The sequence below is a fragment of the Salmo trutta genome, chromosome 8, assembly GCF_901001165.1.
Source record: "Salmo trutta chromosome 8, fSalTru1.1, whole genome shotgun sequence".
In the NCBI taxonomy this organism is placed as follows: domain Eukaryota; kingdom Metazoa; phylum Chordata; class Actinopteri; order Salmoniformes; family Salmonidae; genus Salmo; species Salmo trutta.
Window position 1 is genome coordinate 42,269,107 of NC_042964.1, and position 15,739 is coordinate 42,284,845.

General features: G+C 42.8%; 1 protein-coding gene and 1 pseudogene across 1 annotated transcript in view; one reads left to right on the forward strand and one right to left on the reverse strand.

Annotated features, from left to right (window-relative positions):
- Positions 1-2: 2 nt before the first annotated feature.
- On the reverse strand, positions 3-2,114 carry LOC115198995 (general transcription factor II-I repeat domain-containing protein 2-like; annotated as a pseudogene).
- Positions 2,115-11,863: 9,749 nt separating this feature from the next.
- The window catches only part of LOC115198996 (LHFPL tetraspan subfamily member 3 protein), a 42,589-nt gene continuing 38,713 nt past the window's right edge, over positions 11,864-15,739 (forward strand). The window contains exon 1 of the mRNA XM_029761476.1: positions 11,864-12,923. Coding sequence (XP_029617336.1) covers positions 12,494-12,923 — 430 coding nt within the window. The 5' untranslated portion in view covers positions 11,864-12,493. The remainder of the gene's footprint in view (positions 12,924-15,739) is intronic.

A 15,739-nucleotide genomic window follows, 5' to 3' on the forward strand; every position in this document is an offset into this window, starting at 1 on the left:
CATTGAACAAATGAACCTTTTAATATGGACCCAAACAAGTTTTGCTTTAACATTGAATATGGAACAAGCATCGCTTATTACCATACAATATATAATTTAATAGTGGAGACATGCAAAATCGAATTTCAAAGGAAAAAACACATCAATGGCATTCATTTATTAAATAAATAAAATTTAAATAAAAATCGTATGCCTCTTTTCTATTTGCAGCCTTCTGATTTAAATACCAAAATAAACTTTTTCCACTGGCTAATCATTTTACAAATAAAATGATAATAAATCAACCATTCAAGCCCATGCCTTCTAGCAAGAAAAAGTGCACAAAGAAAACGTTAATTATTGCACACTGATCTAATCTGATGTGCCCAAGCCAGATACCTGGCATCTCTTCTTGGATGCTAGTTCATCAATGTCTGGGCTCAGGCTCTGAGCTGAAGAAATCCTCAGTATCGAGCGAAGGTGTTCATCAGTCAGACGTCTCCTGTGAGTTGTTTTGGTCATCTTCATCGAGGAGAAAAGTTGCTCGCATAGATAAGTGCTGCCGAACATGGAGAGCATCTGAGCAGCTTGGGTGCGGAGCTGAGGCATTGTGTCTGGGATGAACCGTGGAAACTGTGCATCATACTTTGACTTCAGCGTGTCGTTGCACTGAAGTTCAATCAGCTCCATTTGGATGTTGGTTGGTGCATTTTCCACATCAACTGCGAAGGGATTACTAAGCAGTTCAAACCTACATTTCTGGACATCGAAGTCGGCAAATCGCCGGCTAAACTCAGCGGCGAGAACACTGAGTTTTTCAGCAAACTGTGTGCATGGGAACACGGCGGTAGAGATCTGCGCTTTTATGGTTTGGCAGCAGGGAAAATGGCAAGGGTTTCCTTGCAGCATCTGATTCTCCCACAGGCACAGTTTAGTTTTAAAGGCCCTCACTGCAGCGTACATGTCTGTGATGATGCGCCCCCGCCCCTGAAGCTGCAGGTTCCGCGCATCGAGATGGCTCGAGATGTCACAGAGAAAGGCCAGCTCACACAGAAACTTTTGCTCCCGGAGCTCTGCTGTATCCTTCCCTTTGGTTTCCAGGAATTGACATATTTCCTCACGCAGCTCGAAACATCTGTTCAGTACTTTTCCTCTGCTTAGCCATCTCACCTCTGTGTGATACGGCACGTCTGCGTATTCCGAACCACACTCCTCTAGAAAAAATAAATAAACTGGCGGTGATTCAGACCTTTGGCTCTTATAAAGTTAACTACCTGTGTTACTGTGGTCATAACATGTTCCATCTTTAGGGCTTTGGCACACAGTGATTCCTGATGTATGATGCAGTGGTAAACAGTTAGCTCACCTGCACAGTTCTCTTCCCGCATCTTCTCCCGAACCATGCCCACCAGTCCACTCTTTTTACCGCACATCGCTGGCGCACCATCTGTCGTTAATCCAACGAGTTTATCCCACGGCAGCTTTATTTCAGTTACACATTTGGAAACCTCCTCAAAGATTTCCTTTCCTGTGGTTGTGCCATGCATTGATTTGAATCCCAATAGCTCCTCCGTAACACACAGATTTGAGTCCACTCCACGGATGAAGACTGACAGCTGAGCAGTATCAGATGCGTCGCAGCTCTCATCCACAGCGAGGGAGAACGCAACGAAATATTTTCCCTTTTCCATCAGCTGGTCATACAGATTGGTGGCAAGATCACATGTGCGATCAGCTACTGTGTTCCTGCTCAGGCTCACGTTTGAAAATGCTTGCTTTTTCTCTGGGCATACGAGGTCACAAACTTTCATCATGCACTTTTTCACGAACTCTCCCTCATTAAAGGGCCGGGCTGATTTTGCGATCTCTGCTGCCACTATATAACTAGCCTTTACAGCAGCCTCACTTTGTGATGTGGCTTTTTTGAACATATTCTGTTGTGAAACCAAACTTCTTTTCATCTCCTCTACTTTCTGGCTCCTTTGAGTCATGTCCAGGTCCTTGTATTTGTCATGGTGTTTCGTTTCATAGTGTCGTCTAATGTTGTACTCCTTACTTACAGTTACAGAACAAGGTAACTCTTTACTAACTAGCAGTGCATTGTGCAAATTGTTTGTCTTTGCTTCCCTTCCTCTGCAGCAGTGCTAGCTAGCTAACTCAACTGACAACAACAATGTAGCTCTCGTGGAAACTCAAGGGTAATGTTAAGTTGTTGAAAGTTCATATTTTGTTACTGCAAGCATACTGAATAATGTTACCTGGTTGGAGTTCATGCAGTGAAATTACCCATATCCAACATCCCTGTAAACATGTCAAGAGTTTCCCGCGTCTCCAAATGGCAGGTCACAATTTCCTGTCTCTTTACAAGCCAATCACCGCCAGGTTAAAGCAGTTGACTCTGGGAGTTGTAGTTGTCTATTTGCAACGTAATGCCACTATCACTAAATGCCATCACTCCTATTTGCAAAGTTTTGGATGTATGAAAACGAGTTATTTCATTGAGGACATTTCGTTTCATTGCGAAAATGTTCAAACACCGGCTTCTCGGGCATTAGCACTTAAATAAACGACCAGCTTACTGAATACCATTGGTGTTTAATATGAGGGTTTTAGCATGAAATATAGTTTATCTTTTTTTACACACTTATATGACTGCATTGTTGTAAATGTTTTGGTGCCAAACTGGTTGCAGTTGTGAAATAGGTCAACACTTGGAAGAGTTAATTGAAAATAATGCCACTCATCAGCCTAATTAGGCTATTATTTCTTGAACATATGGTCTATCCACTAGAAGCCCCACAATATGGACAAGTATATAAAAAATGAATACTATATATGAATACATTTTTTAAATTGTTATTCAGGTATAAACCTAAATTACCAGTTACCATAGATTTCCATAGATTACCTGTTGCCATAGGTTACCGAAGATGTAGGTAAAGTTGGTCAATTACCCGTAGTTTTGCAACCCTGTAGCTCTGTATTCGCAGCTTGATGGGAAAAGCTGGTAGCAGGGGCGAAAATCTGATATCAACTTTGGGGGGGACAATTACATGAAATTTTCTCAAGAGCAATTCCTGAGGGGGACACCAAAAGTAGTGCTGTAACACATAGCCTACATTGTAATATGGTAAATGTATATTGAGGAACCAAAGAAATAAGGTGTTTGCCGTACTCCTAACTACCGGTACCCAAAACTACACAACTACTCACAACAGCAATACCATTGCCTTTAACAAATCTTAGTTCAGTCACCAGTTTAAGTTGAGAGTGGGGGTATCCATGGCATTTTCCAATTATGTTCCTATTTTACAAGTCAAAAAAATTGAGAACCTTTCATAATGTTGCCAAACAAAGACTCAACAAACTTACCTGAGACTCCGTCTCTGCCAGTCTGTCCCTGCATATCTGTCCCCAACTCTGCTGTCTGTGTGCCATCTGTTGCCTGCTCTGCCTAATGACATCATTGTGAAACATTTCCATTAGAATTTCATTTCTTTCTTATGAACATTTTATCAACTAGTCTTTGAGATATTAGGCTACTAGGGTTCTTACTTTGCGTTTTGGTGTACTGAAAAATACTCTGATGTCCGTCTTTTATTTTTCTGCCATTTTTCTACCTGGTTGGCTGGCTACACACACACACAGTGTGTAGGTTATTTACAGTAGGAGATGGGCTTCTATCATCTTATCTTTTATCATTCTATTTGGGCTTCGATCTAAAAGGTAGCTAGCAAATGTGAAACGGATTAAAATGACAAGAGTTGACAGCTGTATGAGTTCACCATTTACACAACATATGCTGCAACCTTTTGTAATTTTAATAGTTTGTTTCATATTGGCTGGCTTCCAACAATAGCTGAATTTGCAAAGCAAGCGAGCACCAATTCCGTTTCAGTGGTGTTTGCTATAATCTTTGCTACCCGGGTTAAATAAAATAAATAAATAAAAGTTCCCTTGCGACAATTTAGCTTTTGCAACGAGACCATTAAATATATTTAAGACAATGGTAGAAGAAGAGTGTAGTTCTGTTCAGTTTGGACTTCAGTTTATCGCTAACCTTATCACAGGGACTTTGAAGCACTAACTTACATCATCTGCATGCTGATCTCGGAATAAATTGACGATAGCAAAGATTCCATCTTTGACGAGGCCACATAAATGGAATAGGTACTAGCTAGCTTAATAGTTAATATTTGCACGCTAGCTCTGCATATTCAGCTAGTGTGTGTGCGCGATTGACTGGATTAACTTTACGTCAGTTACGTTCATTGAGTGCCTTTCAGACAGTAGACACGACCCCTCTGTTACCTTGCCAGTGGATCAAACCATTGTGAGGAAAAGGGTGGGGGGGGTCGCAATCTTTTGAAACTTAAAAACGCGCTATTAAGTGTCTTTAATCAGCACAATTGCTTTCATTGCGTATTATTAATATTATTTAAATTACATAGTTATGTTTCAGTGATATATTGATTTGTTCCCAGGATGGGGGGGTCGTGTCCCCCCCAGTCCCCCCCAGGATTTCCGCCCCTGGCTGGTAGGATACTCCTGGCTACTTATGATATAGCGTTTACAGTGGGACCCTACAGGCTAGTTAGTAGATGAAGTGGGACAACATTTCCTCATTAGAAATGCATTAATGTCCCACTTCCCCAGGTACTTGTTGTGAAATCATCTATACGACTTTGTAGAGGGCTATATACTGCATTAAACACACTCAGTTTTCACCATTTCGTGACAATAACCTTATACTAGACTCACCCCATGCCCTTTGAATATTAATTTGGGGAGATTCCAAGCTCTTAGTAAAAATCTAACTAAAATGAGTCTGCACACTTTTTAATTGATCCTGGGACACCTCTATTATTCCCCAAATGCTGTCCCTTTTCATGAATTCGTAAAAAAAAAAAAACATGAATTTTCTATTCTCTCTTTCTTACATGTCATGGTCCTTTCTTTCTATCCTTCCTGTTACCCTTGTTATTTTCCTCTAATTCTTTCCACCATCATCCTATGCTGTTTATGTGATACATAGCCTCTAGAATTTATTTTGAGATGTTATGAACAACTACAGAAACATATTTCTAGGTATTTTAGAATATCGAATGAATTAAATTACATTTCAATTAATTAAAGGTTTAATTTGTGTATTTTTGTAGCTGAAAGAGGTCCCTGTCCCACTATTCAAACACCATTCGTTGGAATTGGGACAGTACAATACATTTGCTTTTCGAGAAATACATGTTAACATGGTTATTATATTTTAAAAAACTGACAATAACTTCCTTTTAACACCAAAAGTTAGATTGCTGAATTATAATACACAGAACGACAGACATCATTCTAGCGCAAGGTTTCATAGTTTTCATGATTTCAACGGGTCACCCATCTAAGAAACCTGAACACACACTTTGCTCAGAGTCTGTGTGGATGGGCACCTTGTCTTCTTTTACAGCTATGAAGTTTGTAATTTTTTTTTTCTTCACATTTCAAACCTCCCTCCGTCGCGACGTAACCTGAACGCCCATCTGATAACTGCGGTCTGCTAATCGTTAGCTGTTTTGAGCATATCGGCTGATATCTGAATAGGTCTATCGGACAATTTTCTTGGGCCACTATAACTATAACTATTTTCCCAATTGGATTGGTCCCCTCTACCACACGGATCCCCACTAATCTACCGACGGAAACGCACGAGGTGGCTAAAAACAGACCTCCATCTTCTGCCAGCTTGCTACCCATGGCCCGGCTAGCTATCTGAATCGCCGTGACTCCAACCAACCTCAGTACTCACTGGACCCTTATGATCACTCGGCTAAGCATGCCTCTCCTTAATGTCAATATGCCTTGTCCATTGCTGTTCTGGTTAGTGTTTATTGGCTTATTTCACTGTAGAGCCTCTAGCCCTGCTCATTATACCTTATCCAACCTTTCAGTTCCTCCACCCACACATGCAATGACATCACCGGGTTTCAATGATGTTTCTAAAGACAATATCTCTCTCATCATCACTTAATGCCTAGGTTTACCTCCACTGTATTCACATCCTACCATACCTTTGTCTGTACATTATACCTTGAAGCTATTTTATCTCCCCCAGAAACCTACTCCTTTTCTCTCTGTTCCGAACGTCCTAGATGACCAATTCTCATAGCTTTTAGCCGTACCCTTATCCTACTCCTCCTCTGTTCCTCTGGCGATGTAGAGGTGAATCCAGGCCCTGCAGTGCCTTGCTCCACTCCTATTCCCCAGGCGCTCTCTTTTGATGACTTCTGTAACCGTAATAGCCTTGGTTTCATGCATGTTAACGTATTACATCTAGATGTCCCGCTAGCGGAACACCGCTCCAATATCCAATGATAGGGCGTGGCGCGAATTACAAACTCCTCAAAAATCCAAAAACTTCAATTTTTCAAACATATTACTATTTTACACCATTTTAAAGACAAGACTCTCCTTTATCTAACCACATTGTCCGATTTCAAAAAGGCTTTACAACGAAAGCAAAACATTAGATTATGTCAGGAGAGTACCCAGCCAGAAATAATCACACACCCATTTTTCAAGCTAGCATATAATGTCACAAAAACCAAAACCACAGCTAAATGCAGCACTAACCTTTGATGATCTTCATCAGATGACACTCCTAGGACATTATGTTATACAATACATGCATGTTTTGTTCAATCAAGTTCATATTTATATCAAAAAACAGCTTTTTACATTAGCATGTGACGTTCAGAACTAGCATACCCACCGAAACTTCCGGTGAATTTACTAAATTACTCACGATAAACGTTCACAAAAAACATAACAATTATTTTAAGAATTATAGATACAGAACTCCTTTATGCAATCGCTATGTCAGATTTTAAAATAGCTTTTCGGTGAAAGCACATTTTGCAATATTCTGAGTAGATAGCCCGGCCATCATGGCTAGCTATTTTGACACCCACCAAGTTTGGCACTCACCAAACTCAGATTTCCTATAAGAAAAATTGGATTACCTTTGCTGTTCTTCGTCAGAATGCACTATCAGGACTTGTACTTTACACCCAATGTTAATAATAATATAATCCATAGTTATATCCAAATAGCGGCCTTTTGTTCTTGCGTTCAAGACACTATCCAAAGGGTGACGCGCCGGCGCGTATCGTGACAAAAAAATTCTAAATATTTCATTACCGTACATTGAAGCATGTCAAACGCTGTTTAAAATCCATTTTTATGCGATTTTTCTCGTAAAATAGCGATAATATTCCGACCAGGAGACATTGTTTTCGTTCAAAGACTGAAAATGTAAAATGGACTCTTCACGTGCACGCGCACACCCGTTTCATTGTTCTCAGATCGACCACTATCCAAATGCGCTACTGTTTTTCGCCCAGGGACTGCAGAGTCATCATTCCCCGTTCTGGCGCCTTCTGAGAGCCTATGGGAGCCTTAGAAAATGTCACGTTACAGCAGAGATCCTCTGTTTTCGATAAAGAGGCTATAGAAGGCCAAGAAATGGTCAGAGAGGGCACTTCCTGTATAGAATCTTCTCAGGTTTTGGCCTGCCATATGAGTTCTGTAATACTCACAGACACCATTCAAACAGTTTTAGAAACTTTAGGGTGTTTTCTATCCAAATCAAACAATTATATGCATATTCTAGTTTCTGGGCAGGAGTAATAACCAGATTCAATCGGGTACGTTTTTTATCCGTCCGTGAAAATACTGCCCCCTATCCTAAACAGGTTAACATTAGAAGTCTCCTCCCTAAGTTTGTTTTATTCACTGCTTTAGTACACTCCGCCAACCCGGATGTCCTAGCCGTGTCTGAATCCTGGCTTCAGAAGACCACCAAAAACTCTGAAATCTCCATGCCTAACTACAACATTTTCAGACAAGATGGAACGGCCAAATCTACTGCAGAGAAAGCCTGCAGAGTAATGTCCTACTATCCAGGTCTGTACCCAAACAATTTGAACTTCTACTTTTAAAAATCCACCTCTCTAAAAACAAGTCTCTCACCATTGCCGCTTGCTATAGACCACCCTCTGCCCCCACCTGTGCTCTGGACACCATATGTGAACTGATTGCCCCCCATCTATCTTCAGAGATCGTGCTGCTAGGTGACCTAAACTGGGACGTGCTTAACACCCCAGCCATCCTACAATCTAACCTCGATGCCCTCAATCTCACACAAATGATCAATGAACCTACCAGGTGCAACCCCAAAGCCGTAAACACGGGCACCCTCATAGATATCATCCTAACCAACTTGCCCTCTAAATACACCTCTGCTGTTTTCAACCAAGATCTCAGCGATCACTGCCTCATTGCCTGCATCCGTAATGGGTCAGCGGTCAAACGACCTCCACTCATCACTGTCAAACGCTCCCTGAAACACTTCAGCGAGCAGGCCTTTCTAATCGACCTGGCCCGGGTATCCTGGAAGGATATTGGCCTCATCCCATCAGTAGAGGATGCCTGGTTATTTTTTTTAAATGCCTTCCTCACCATCTTAAATAAGCATGCCCCATTCAAGAAATTTAGAACCAGGAACAGATATAGCTCTTGGTTCTCTCCAGACCTGACTGCCCTTAACCAACACAAAAACATCCTGTGGCATTCTACATTAGCATCGAACAGCCCCCGTGATATGCAACTTTTCAGTGAAGTTAGAAACCAATATACACAGGCAGTTAGAAAAGCCAAGGCTAGCTTTTTCAAGCAGAAATTTGCTTCCTGCAACACAAACTCAAAAAAGTTCTGGGACACTGTAAAGTCCATGGAGAATAAGAGCACCTCCTCCCAACTGCCCACTGCACTGAGGCTAGGAAACACTGTTACCACCGATAAACCCACTATAATTGAGAATTTCAATAAGCATTTTTCTACGGCTGGCCATGCTTTCCACCTGGCTACCCCTACCCCGGTCAACAGCACTGCACCCCCTACAGCAACTCGCCCAAGCCTTCCCCATTTCTCCTTCTCCCAAATCCAGTCAGCTGATGTTCTGAAAGAGCTGCAAAATCTGGACCCCTACAAATCAGCCGGGCTAGACAATCTGGACCCTTTCTTTCTAAAATTATCTGCCGAAATTGTTGCAAACCTTATTACTAGCCTGTCCAACCTCTCTTTCGTTTCGTCTGAGATTCCCAAAGATTGGAAAGCAGCTGCGGTCATCCCCCTCTTTAAAGGGGGGGACACTCTTGACCAAAACTGCTACAGACCTATATCTATCCTACCCTGCCTTTCTAAGGTCTTCGAAAGCCAAGTTAACAAACAGATTACCGACCATTTTGAATCCCACCGTACCTTCTCCGCTATGCAATCTGGTTTCAGAGCTGGTCATGGGTGCACCTCAGCCACGCTCAAGGTCCTAAACGATATCTTAACTGCCATCGATAAGAAACAATACTGTGCAGCCGTATTCATTGACCTGGCCAAGGCTTTCGACTCCGTCAATCACCACATCCTCATCGGCAGACTCAACAGCCTTGGTTTCTCAAATGATTGCCTCGCCTGGTTCACCAACTACTTCTCTAATAGAGTTCAGTGTGTCAAATCAGAGGGCCTGTTGTCCGGGCCTCTGGCAGTCTCTATGGGGGTGCCACAGGGTTCAATTCTTGGGCTGACTCTCTTCTCTGTATACATCAATGATGTCGCTCTTGCTGCTGGTGATTCTCTGATCCACCTTTACGCAGACAACACCATTCTGTATGCTTCTTACCCTTATTTGGACACTGTGTTAACAACCCTCCAGACGAGTTTCAATGCCATACAACTCTCCTTCCGTGGCCTCCAACTGCTCTTAAATACAAGTAAAAGCAAATGCATGCTCTTCAACCGATCGCTGCCTGCACCTGCCCGCCCGTCCAGTATCACTACTCTGGACGGTTCTGACTTAGAATATGTGGACAACTACAAATACCTAGGTGTCTGGCTAGACTGTAAACTCTCCTTCCAGACTCACATCAAACATCTCCAATCCAAAGTTAAATCTAGAATTGGCTTCCTATTTCGCAACAAAGCATCCTTCACTCATGCTGCCAAACATACCCTGGTAAAACTGACCATCCTACCGATCCTCGACTTCGGCGATGTCATTTACAAAATAGCCTCCAATACCCTACTCAATAAATTGGATGCAGTCTATCACAGTGCAATCCGTTTTGTCACCAAAGCCCCATATACTACCCACCACTGCGACCTGTACGCTCTCGTTGGCTGGCCCTCGCTTCATACTCGTCGCCAAACCCACTGGCTCCAGGTCATCTACAAGACCCTGCTAGGTAAAGTCCCCCCTTATCTCAGCTTGCTGGTCACCATAGCAGCACCCACCCGTAGCACACGCTCCAGCGCGTATATCTCACTGGTCACCCCCAAAGCCAATTCCTCCTTTGGCCGCCTCTCCTTCCAGTTCTCTGCTGCCAATGACTGGAACGAACTACAAAAATCTCTGAAACTGGAAACACTTATCTCCCTCACTAGCTTTAAGCACCATCTGTCAGAGTAGCTCACAGATTACTGCACCTGTACATAGCCCATCTATAATTAGCCCAAACAACTACGTCTTCCCCTACTGTATTTATTTATTTTGCTCCTTTGCACCCCAGTATTTCTACTTTGCACATTCATCCATTGCAAATCTACCATTCCAGTGTTTTACTTGCTATATTGTATTTACTTCGCCACCATGTTTATTTATTTATTTATTTAGCTCCTTTGCACCCCAGTATCTGTACTTTGCACATTCGTCCACTGCAAATCTACCATTCCAGTGTTTTACTTGCTATATTATATTTACTTCACCACCATGGCCTATTTATTGCCTTTACCTCCCTTATCTCACCTAATTTGCTCACATTGTATACAGACTTATTTTTCTACTGTATTATTGACTATGTTTGTTTTACTCCATGTGTAACTCTGTGTTGTTGTATGTGTCGAACTGCTTTGCTTTATCTTGGCCAGGTCGCAGTTGTAAATGAGAACTTGTTCTCAACTTGCCTACCTGGTTAAATAAAGGTGAAATAAATAAATAAAAACATTGAGAATGATTCAATTTGTCTTACACTATTCATAAACTAATAGGTATGCTACTGTAAATATAAAGTTATTTTCTCAGTTTCCAAATAATTGTAACCACAAGCCTTCTAAATAATGAACATAAAATGCTTTCATGCCTGTGTGCACGTTGTTTGTTTTTCTTGTTAGGCCTGTAGGCTACCTCTACCGTGCCATGGGGAGAAATATGCCACATGCAGCTTTGAGAAGGCTAATCCTGAATAAGAATAGACTGCAATGAGAGAAGGTACTGGCAGAGAGCAGTCAAAGCCATTTCAGAATCATCAAGTGATCAACAAGAAGAGCACCAAGTCAACCTAACCACTGAGCATACTGTTGCCCACTGCATAGCACACAAAGTTGGAGACTTGGAGTAGGCTATCAAACAGATGATGCATTTATAGTGATTACCCAGCCATTGCAATCATGATTAAGTTTAGCCAATTAGCCTATATCATGACTTTGTGATAAAATGCCATGTCGCAGGGCTGAGTTTTATAGCCTGCCCTTGATGTTGATGTGCACTTGTTCACTGTGCGCTAAATACCAGCGCGTCTTGATGTGCGACAGAAACCATCCTATTTCGGTGGACACAGATTAACACGGAGAGAGAGGGAGAGAGAGAGCTGAGACTTCAATATTCTGCCTCACGAGTCAGAGCCAACCTAGACGAAATCAAATAGGAGTGTTGCTTTTTAGATTTAACGATTTAAATCCCATTCCATCATTGCACTGGGGCATGAGAGTGGGATTAGGGGATTGGCTGTATTGCGCATGGTGCTTTATCAGAGGGGTTTTGATAGGTCCATCGGTTGTGACAGTCGGACTGCGCCTGTCTGGAATACAGGTGTTCTTTGGTCAAATATGGACGCAGAGCACATGATGCACAGTGAGCAGATTGTCAACACTCGCGACTTCATCATCTCAGTTAAATGCACCACCTCGGGAAAATCGGTTTTCGGTGGAAGATGAGGTTGTAGCCTTGACCACTACGGTAGTGGCCACGTCTGTGAAGGGGGATCTCAGCCGCTCTCCGTGGATGGTAGCATTTTTCATGGATTATTCATCTCTGTGCGCCCTCAATCGAATGCAGTTCTGACCGTAGGGTGTTTGTTTAGCCTACTATGGCTGTAGCGTATTTGCGAAATGCATGGTCGTTTCGAATTAACACCCGGTGATTATTACATGCTGTTATCATTCATTCAGAAGATTCCTCCTCAGAATTAATCGTAATAGCTCTCGGATACCCAGCCTACCATTCAATAAAGATAAGGATAACGGTGGCGGACCCAAGCACAGTGCAAGCTGCGAGGCTTTAGTAGACTAAACACTCGCCCAGAAGGGAGCAGTTTAGTCGGGAAGATCATGTCACATTGACGCGGCCGGGATGTGCTTTGTGCATGATTAAAGCTCTGTGTGTGAACAGTTCGTAAATGTAAAAACCTTTAGAGATTGAATGATGGTGCCTGGGGCTCCTACAACCATGCTTCCCGCTTCCGAGGCTGCCAAAATCTACCAGACCAACTACGTTAGGAACTCCCGCGCTATCGGGGTTCTGTGGGCCATCTTCACCATCCTCTTCGCTATAGTCAACGTAGTGTGCTTCATCCAGCCCTACTGGATCGGAGACGGGATGGACACGCCGCAGGCCGGTTACTTCGGCCTCTTCCACTACTGCATCGGAAACGGGCTGTCCCGGGACCTGACGTGCCAGGGAAGCTTCATGGAGTTCAGCACCATCCCCTCCGGCGCCTTCAAAGCCGCGTCCTTCTTCATCGGGATGTCCATGGCGCTGGTCATTGGATGCATCGGCTGCTTCACGCTCTTCTTCTTCTGCAGCACAGGCACGGTCTACAAGATCTGCGGCTGGATGCAGCTGGCTGCGGGTAAGTTCCCCCGTCTGCATACTGATTCTTTGAAGGGTGAAGGAGTTCAGAACTTCAGCAGTTCTACAACCAGAGAGAAATCTCTGTATTCCAGCTGTTCAATCAACCAGGAAGGGGAAATAAACAAACAATGTGTTAAAGCTAGAATCCTTAGTTGCTACATCCATTCTTGGACTTGTAAATTATAGGCTGCCAATTGATTCTTGAAGAATATAACTGATACATGCCTCATTAGTTCAGTTCAACTGTCGTGCCCCACCAGAACCCTAAATATAAACTTGTTTTACTCCAATGTTGGTAAACAAACACTGTATGGCCTAAAAACATGGTTAAAACTATGCATTCGATATCATGGGGGGTTAGTCCTTGCATCTATAGCTCTGTTTATGAATTTTAGAGTGGTTACATTTCTCCAGCCCAATCCCATAGATTTTTTTTGCAGAACGGGCGTGGATGCCCTTTACTATTGTTTAAATGAAGGATTCTAGCTTTATGTGTGGTTGATAGTGTTATACTTGACATCAGTTTTATAAGACGTGTATGATGAATGTCGGGGGTTAAGTAGGTGGGTTAAGCAAATATATTTCTATAAAATGAGCAAAAGCTCCTTGCAGATGACAGCCATGTTTGTTTATCTGTCTTAAATCACCATACACTGTCACACTATCTTTAAAACATATATTAATGGAGCGAAGACAATTACACAGCCAGTTGCATGTACAAGCCTTGCAAAAATAAATGTACACGCATGTGTCAAGCGCAAACTTGGTGATGCTGCAGGTGCTGCAGGTCCCCTCCTTATTGTATATCAGGACGATACAAACCCACATAGACGCTTGAAAAACACACGATAAGAGATTAATGGAAGATAACTAAACACCAACTAGGTTTCCCTTTTTATCTGTAGATGAATCCTTAGAGCAGAGAAACACAAGATTATGTATGACTCCAGGTCAAAATTCTACAAAGAACCATCTTAAAAGAGGACCATATGAATGTTAGGTAAAATAACAACCCAATGTTAATCTCCCAGCTAAATATCCATTAACGTTTCATGTGTTTCGACCCACCCAAAATGAATATAATTGATGCACAGTTGATTTGAGTTTTAACCTGCATGTCATGATTGCATCTGGTCAGATAGACAAAATCCCAGTGGCATGCGGACGCACTCCCGTGGTGTAGTCTGCATGTAATGCTCCCTCATACATCAGAATTTACCCAAGCTTGTAAACAAGCGTCACAGTGAAAGTTACTTTGCAGAATTGAAGCTGGTAAAGAATGCACACAGACTCCAGATTGTATGCACCCGCTTTAAAGCCACAATCAACCAGTGATCAATCAAAGGCAATGATCCTTCAACTCATCTCTGTAACAAGTAACACAAACAACTGATTGAGAAACATAACGAATGGTGTTAATGCTGCTTGACAGATGTTGGTCTGAGACCCACAACACCATCCGTCTGTATAGCTGCAGGAGCCTCGCTGTAAATTCATGTTGAACATAAACACCAGCATGGAGATTATTCTCGTCCCAGACTGAGTTAAAACAGAAACCCTGCCCAATGAGCACAGCCTGGGTGTTCATATCAGCACCTTTTTTTCCCCACATGAAAGAAAGACACTGCTTATCCCTCAGTGGTGGGAGTGAGTCAGTGGTGAATGCTTGGTTGGTATCCACAAAGCATCTCAGGGTAGGAGTGCTGATCTAGGATCGGTTTTGCATTTTTAGATCATAATGAGTGATTATATGGACAGATCCTAGATCAGCAGGCCTACTCTGAGATGTTCTGGATACGGTCTTCATAATACGGTACAGATCTGATCATGTTCAGACTATACAGGGGGTGATCAACAAACTGACTAACACGGCCTGTAAGATGCCAAAAAACACACTTTACTAAACATATTGTAAATATTTACAAAATTTAAATTAAGATCATTATTTTTGACGATCTCTGCTGAGTTATGGGGCCTTTTCACCACTGAGATTCTCCAATAATACAGGTGGCTCTGTCAAGAAATATGGCATCACATTGTACCATACTGCCGTAAGGCTGCAGAGCGTGGTTTTATGGAGTGCTGTGTGGTGAGGAGTCAACATTGGCGACGACAATGAGAGGTCTGAGTGCTCGGGGCCTATTGGCTGCTCATTGCTTCCTTGTCTCTTATTGATACAGCACTTTGCTTGTGGCAATGACATGAATCATCAGCATTCAGGCAATCTCTGCCTCATTCAACTCACTCACTGACTCTCTCTCTCTCTCTCCGTTCTCCTTCTCTCAGATATGTCATGTTGAGGTCACTGTGAAATTGGCTATTAAGGCGTTCCTGGGGAGTAGTGATTGGAAATATAGTGTACTTTTATTTTCTCATTGCAGCCACAGATCCCAGGCATGATTGTCAAATCCTTCTAGGCTCAGTGTAGTCAGCCTTCTATCCAGGGCTAACTGGCTGTTGTGAGTGTCTGTCAAAGACGGCGCATAGCGAAGAGGCACCTCCCCTTAAAAGCAGAGGAGAGGATGAACATCTGATGAGAACAATCTACCTGGAGGCATTTGAACAGCAACGTCAGAAGGAAATGTTCGTGTTCTCGCCCCTGCAGGCTGCAGCAATACCTAAAGAACTCTCCTTACTAGTATTAACACTGTTGAATAATCTGCTTAACTGGCCCACTGCACACAGCACTTCTCATGTGGACATGCCCAGTCTGCACTCAGCCCAGTAGCTGCCTGCAAACTGGAGCAGCTGGACCATCCGCCCTGCCTCCCTCCATCCTCCCTCTTTCCCCCCTTGCGTCGCCTTGACCACCCC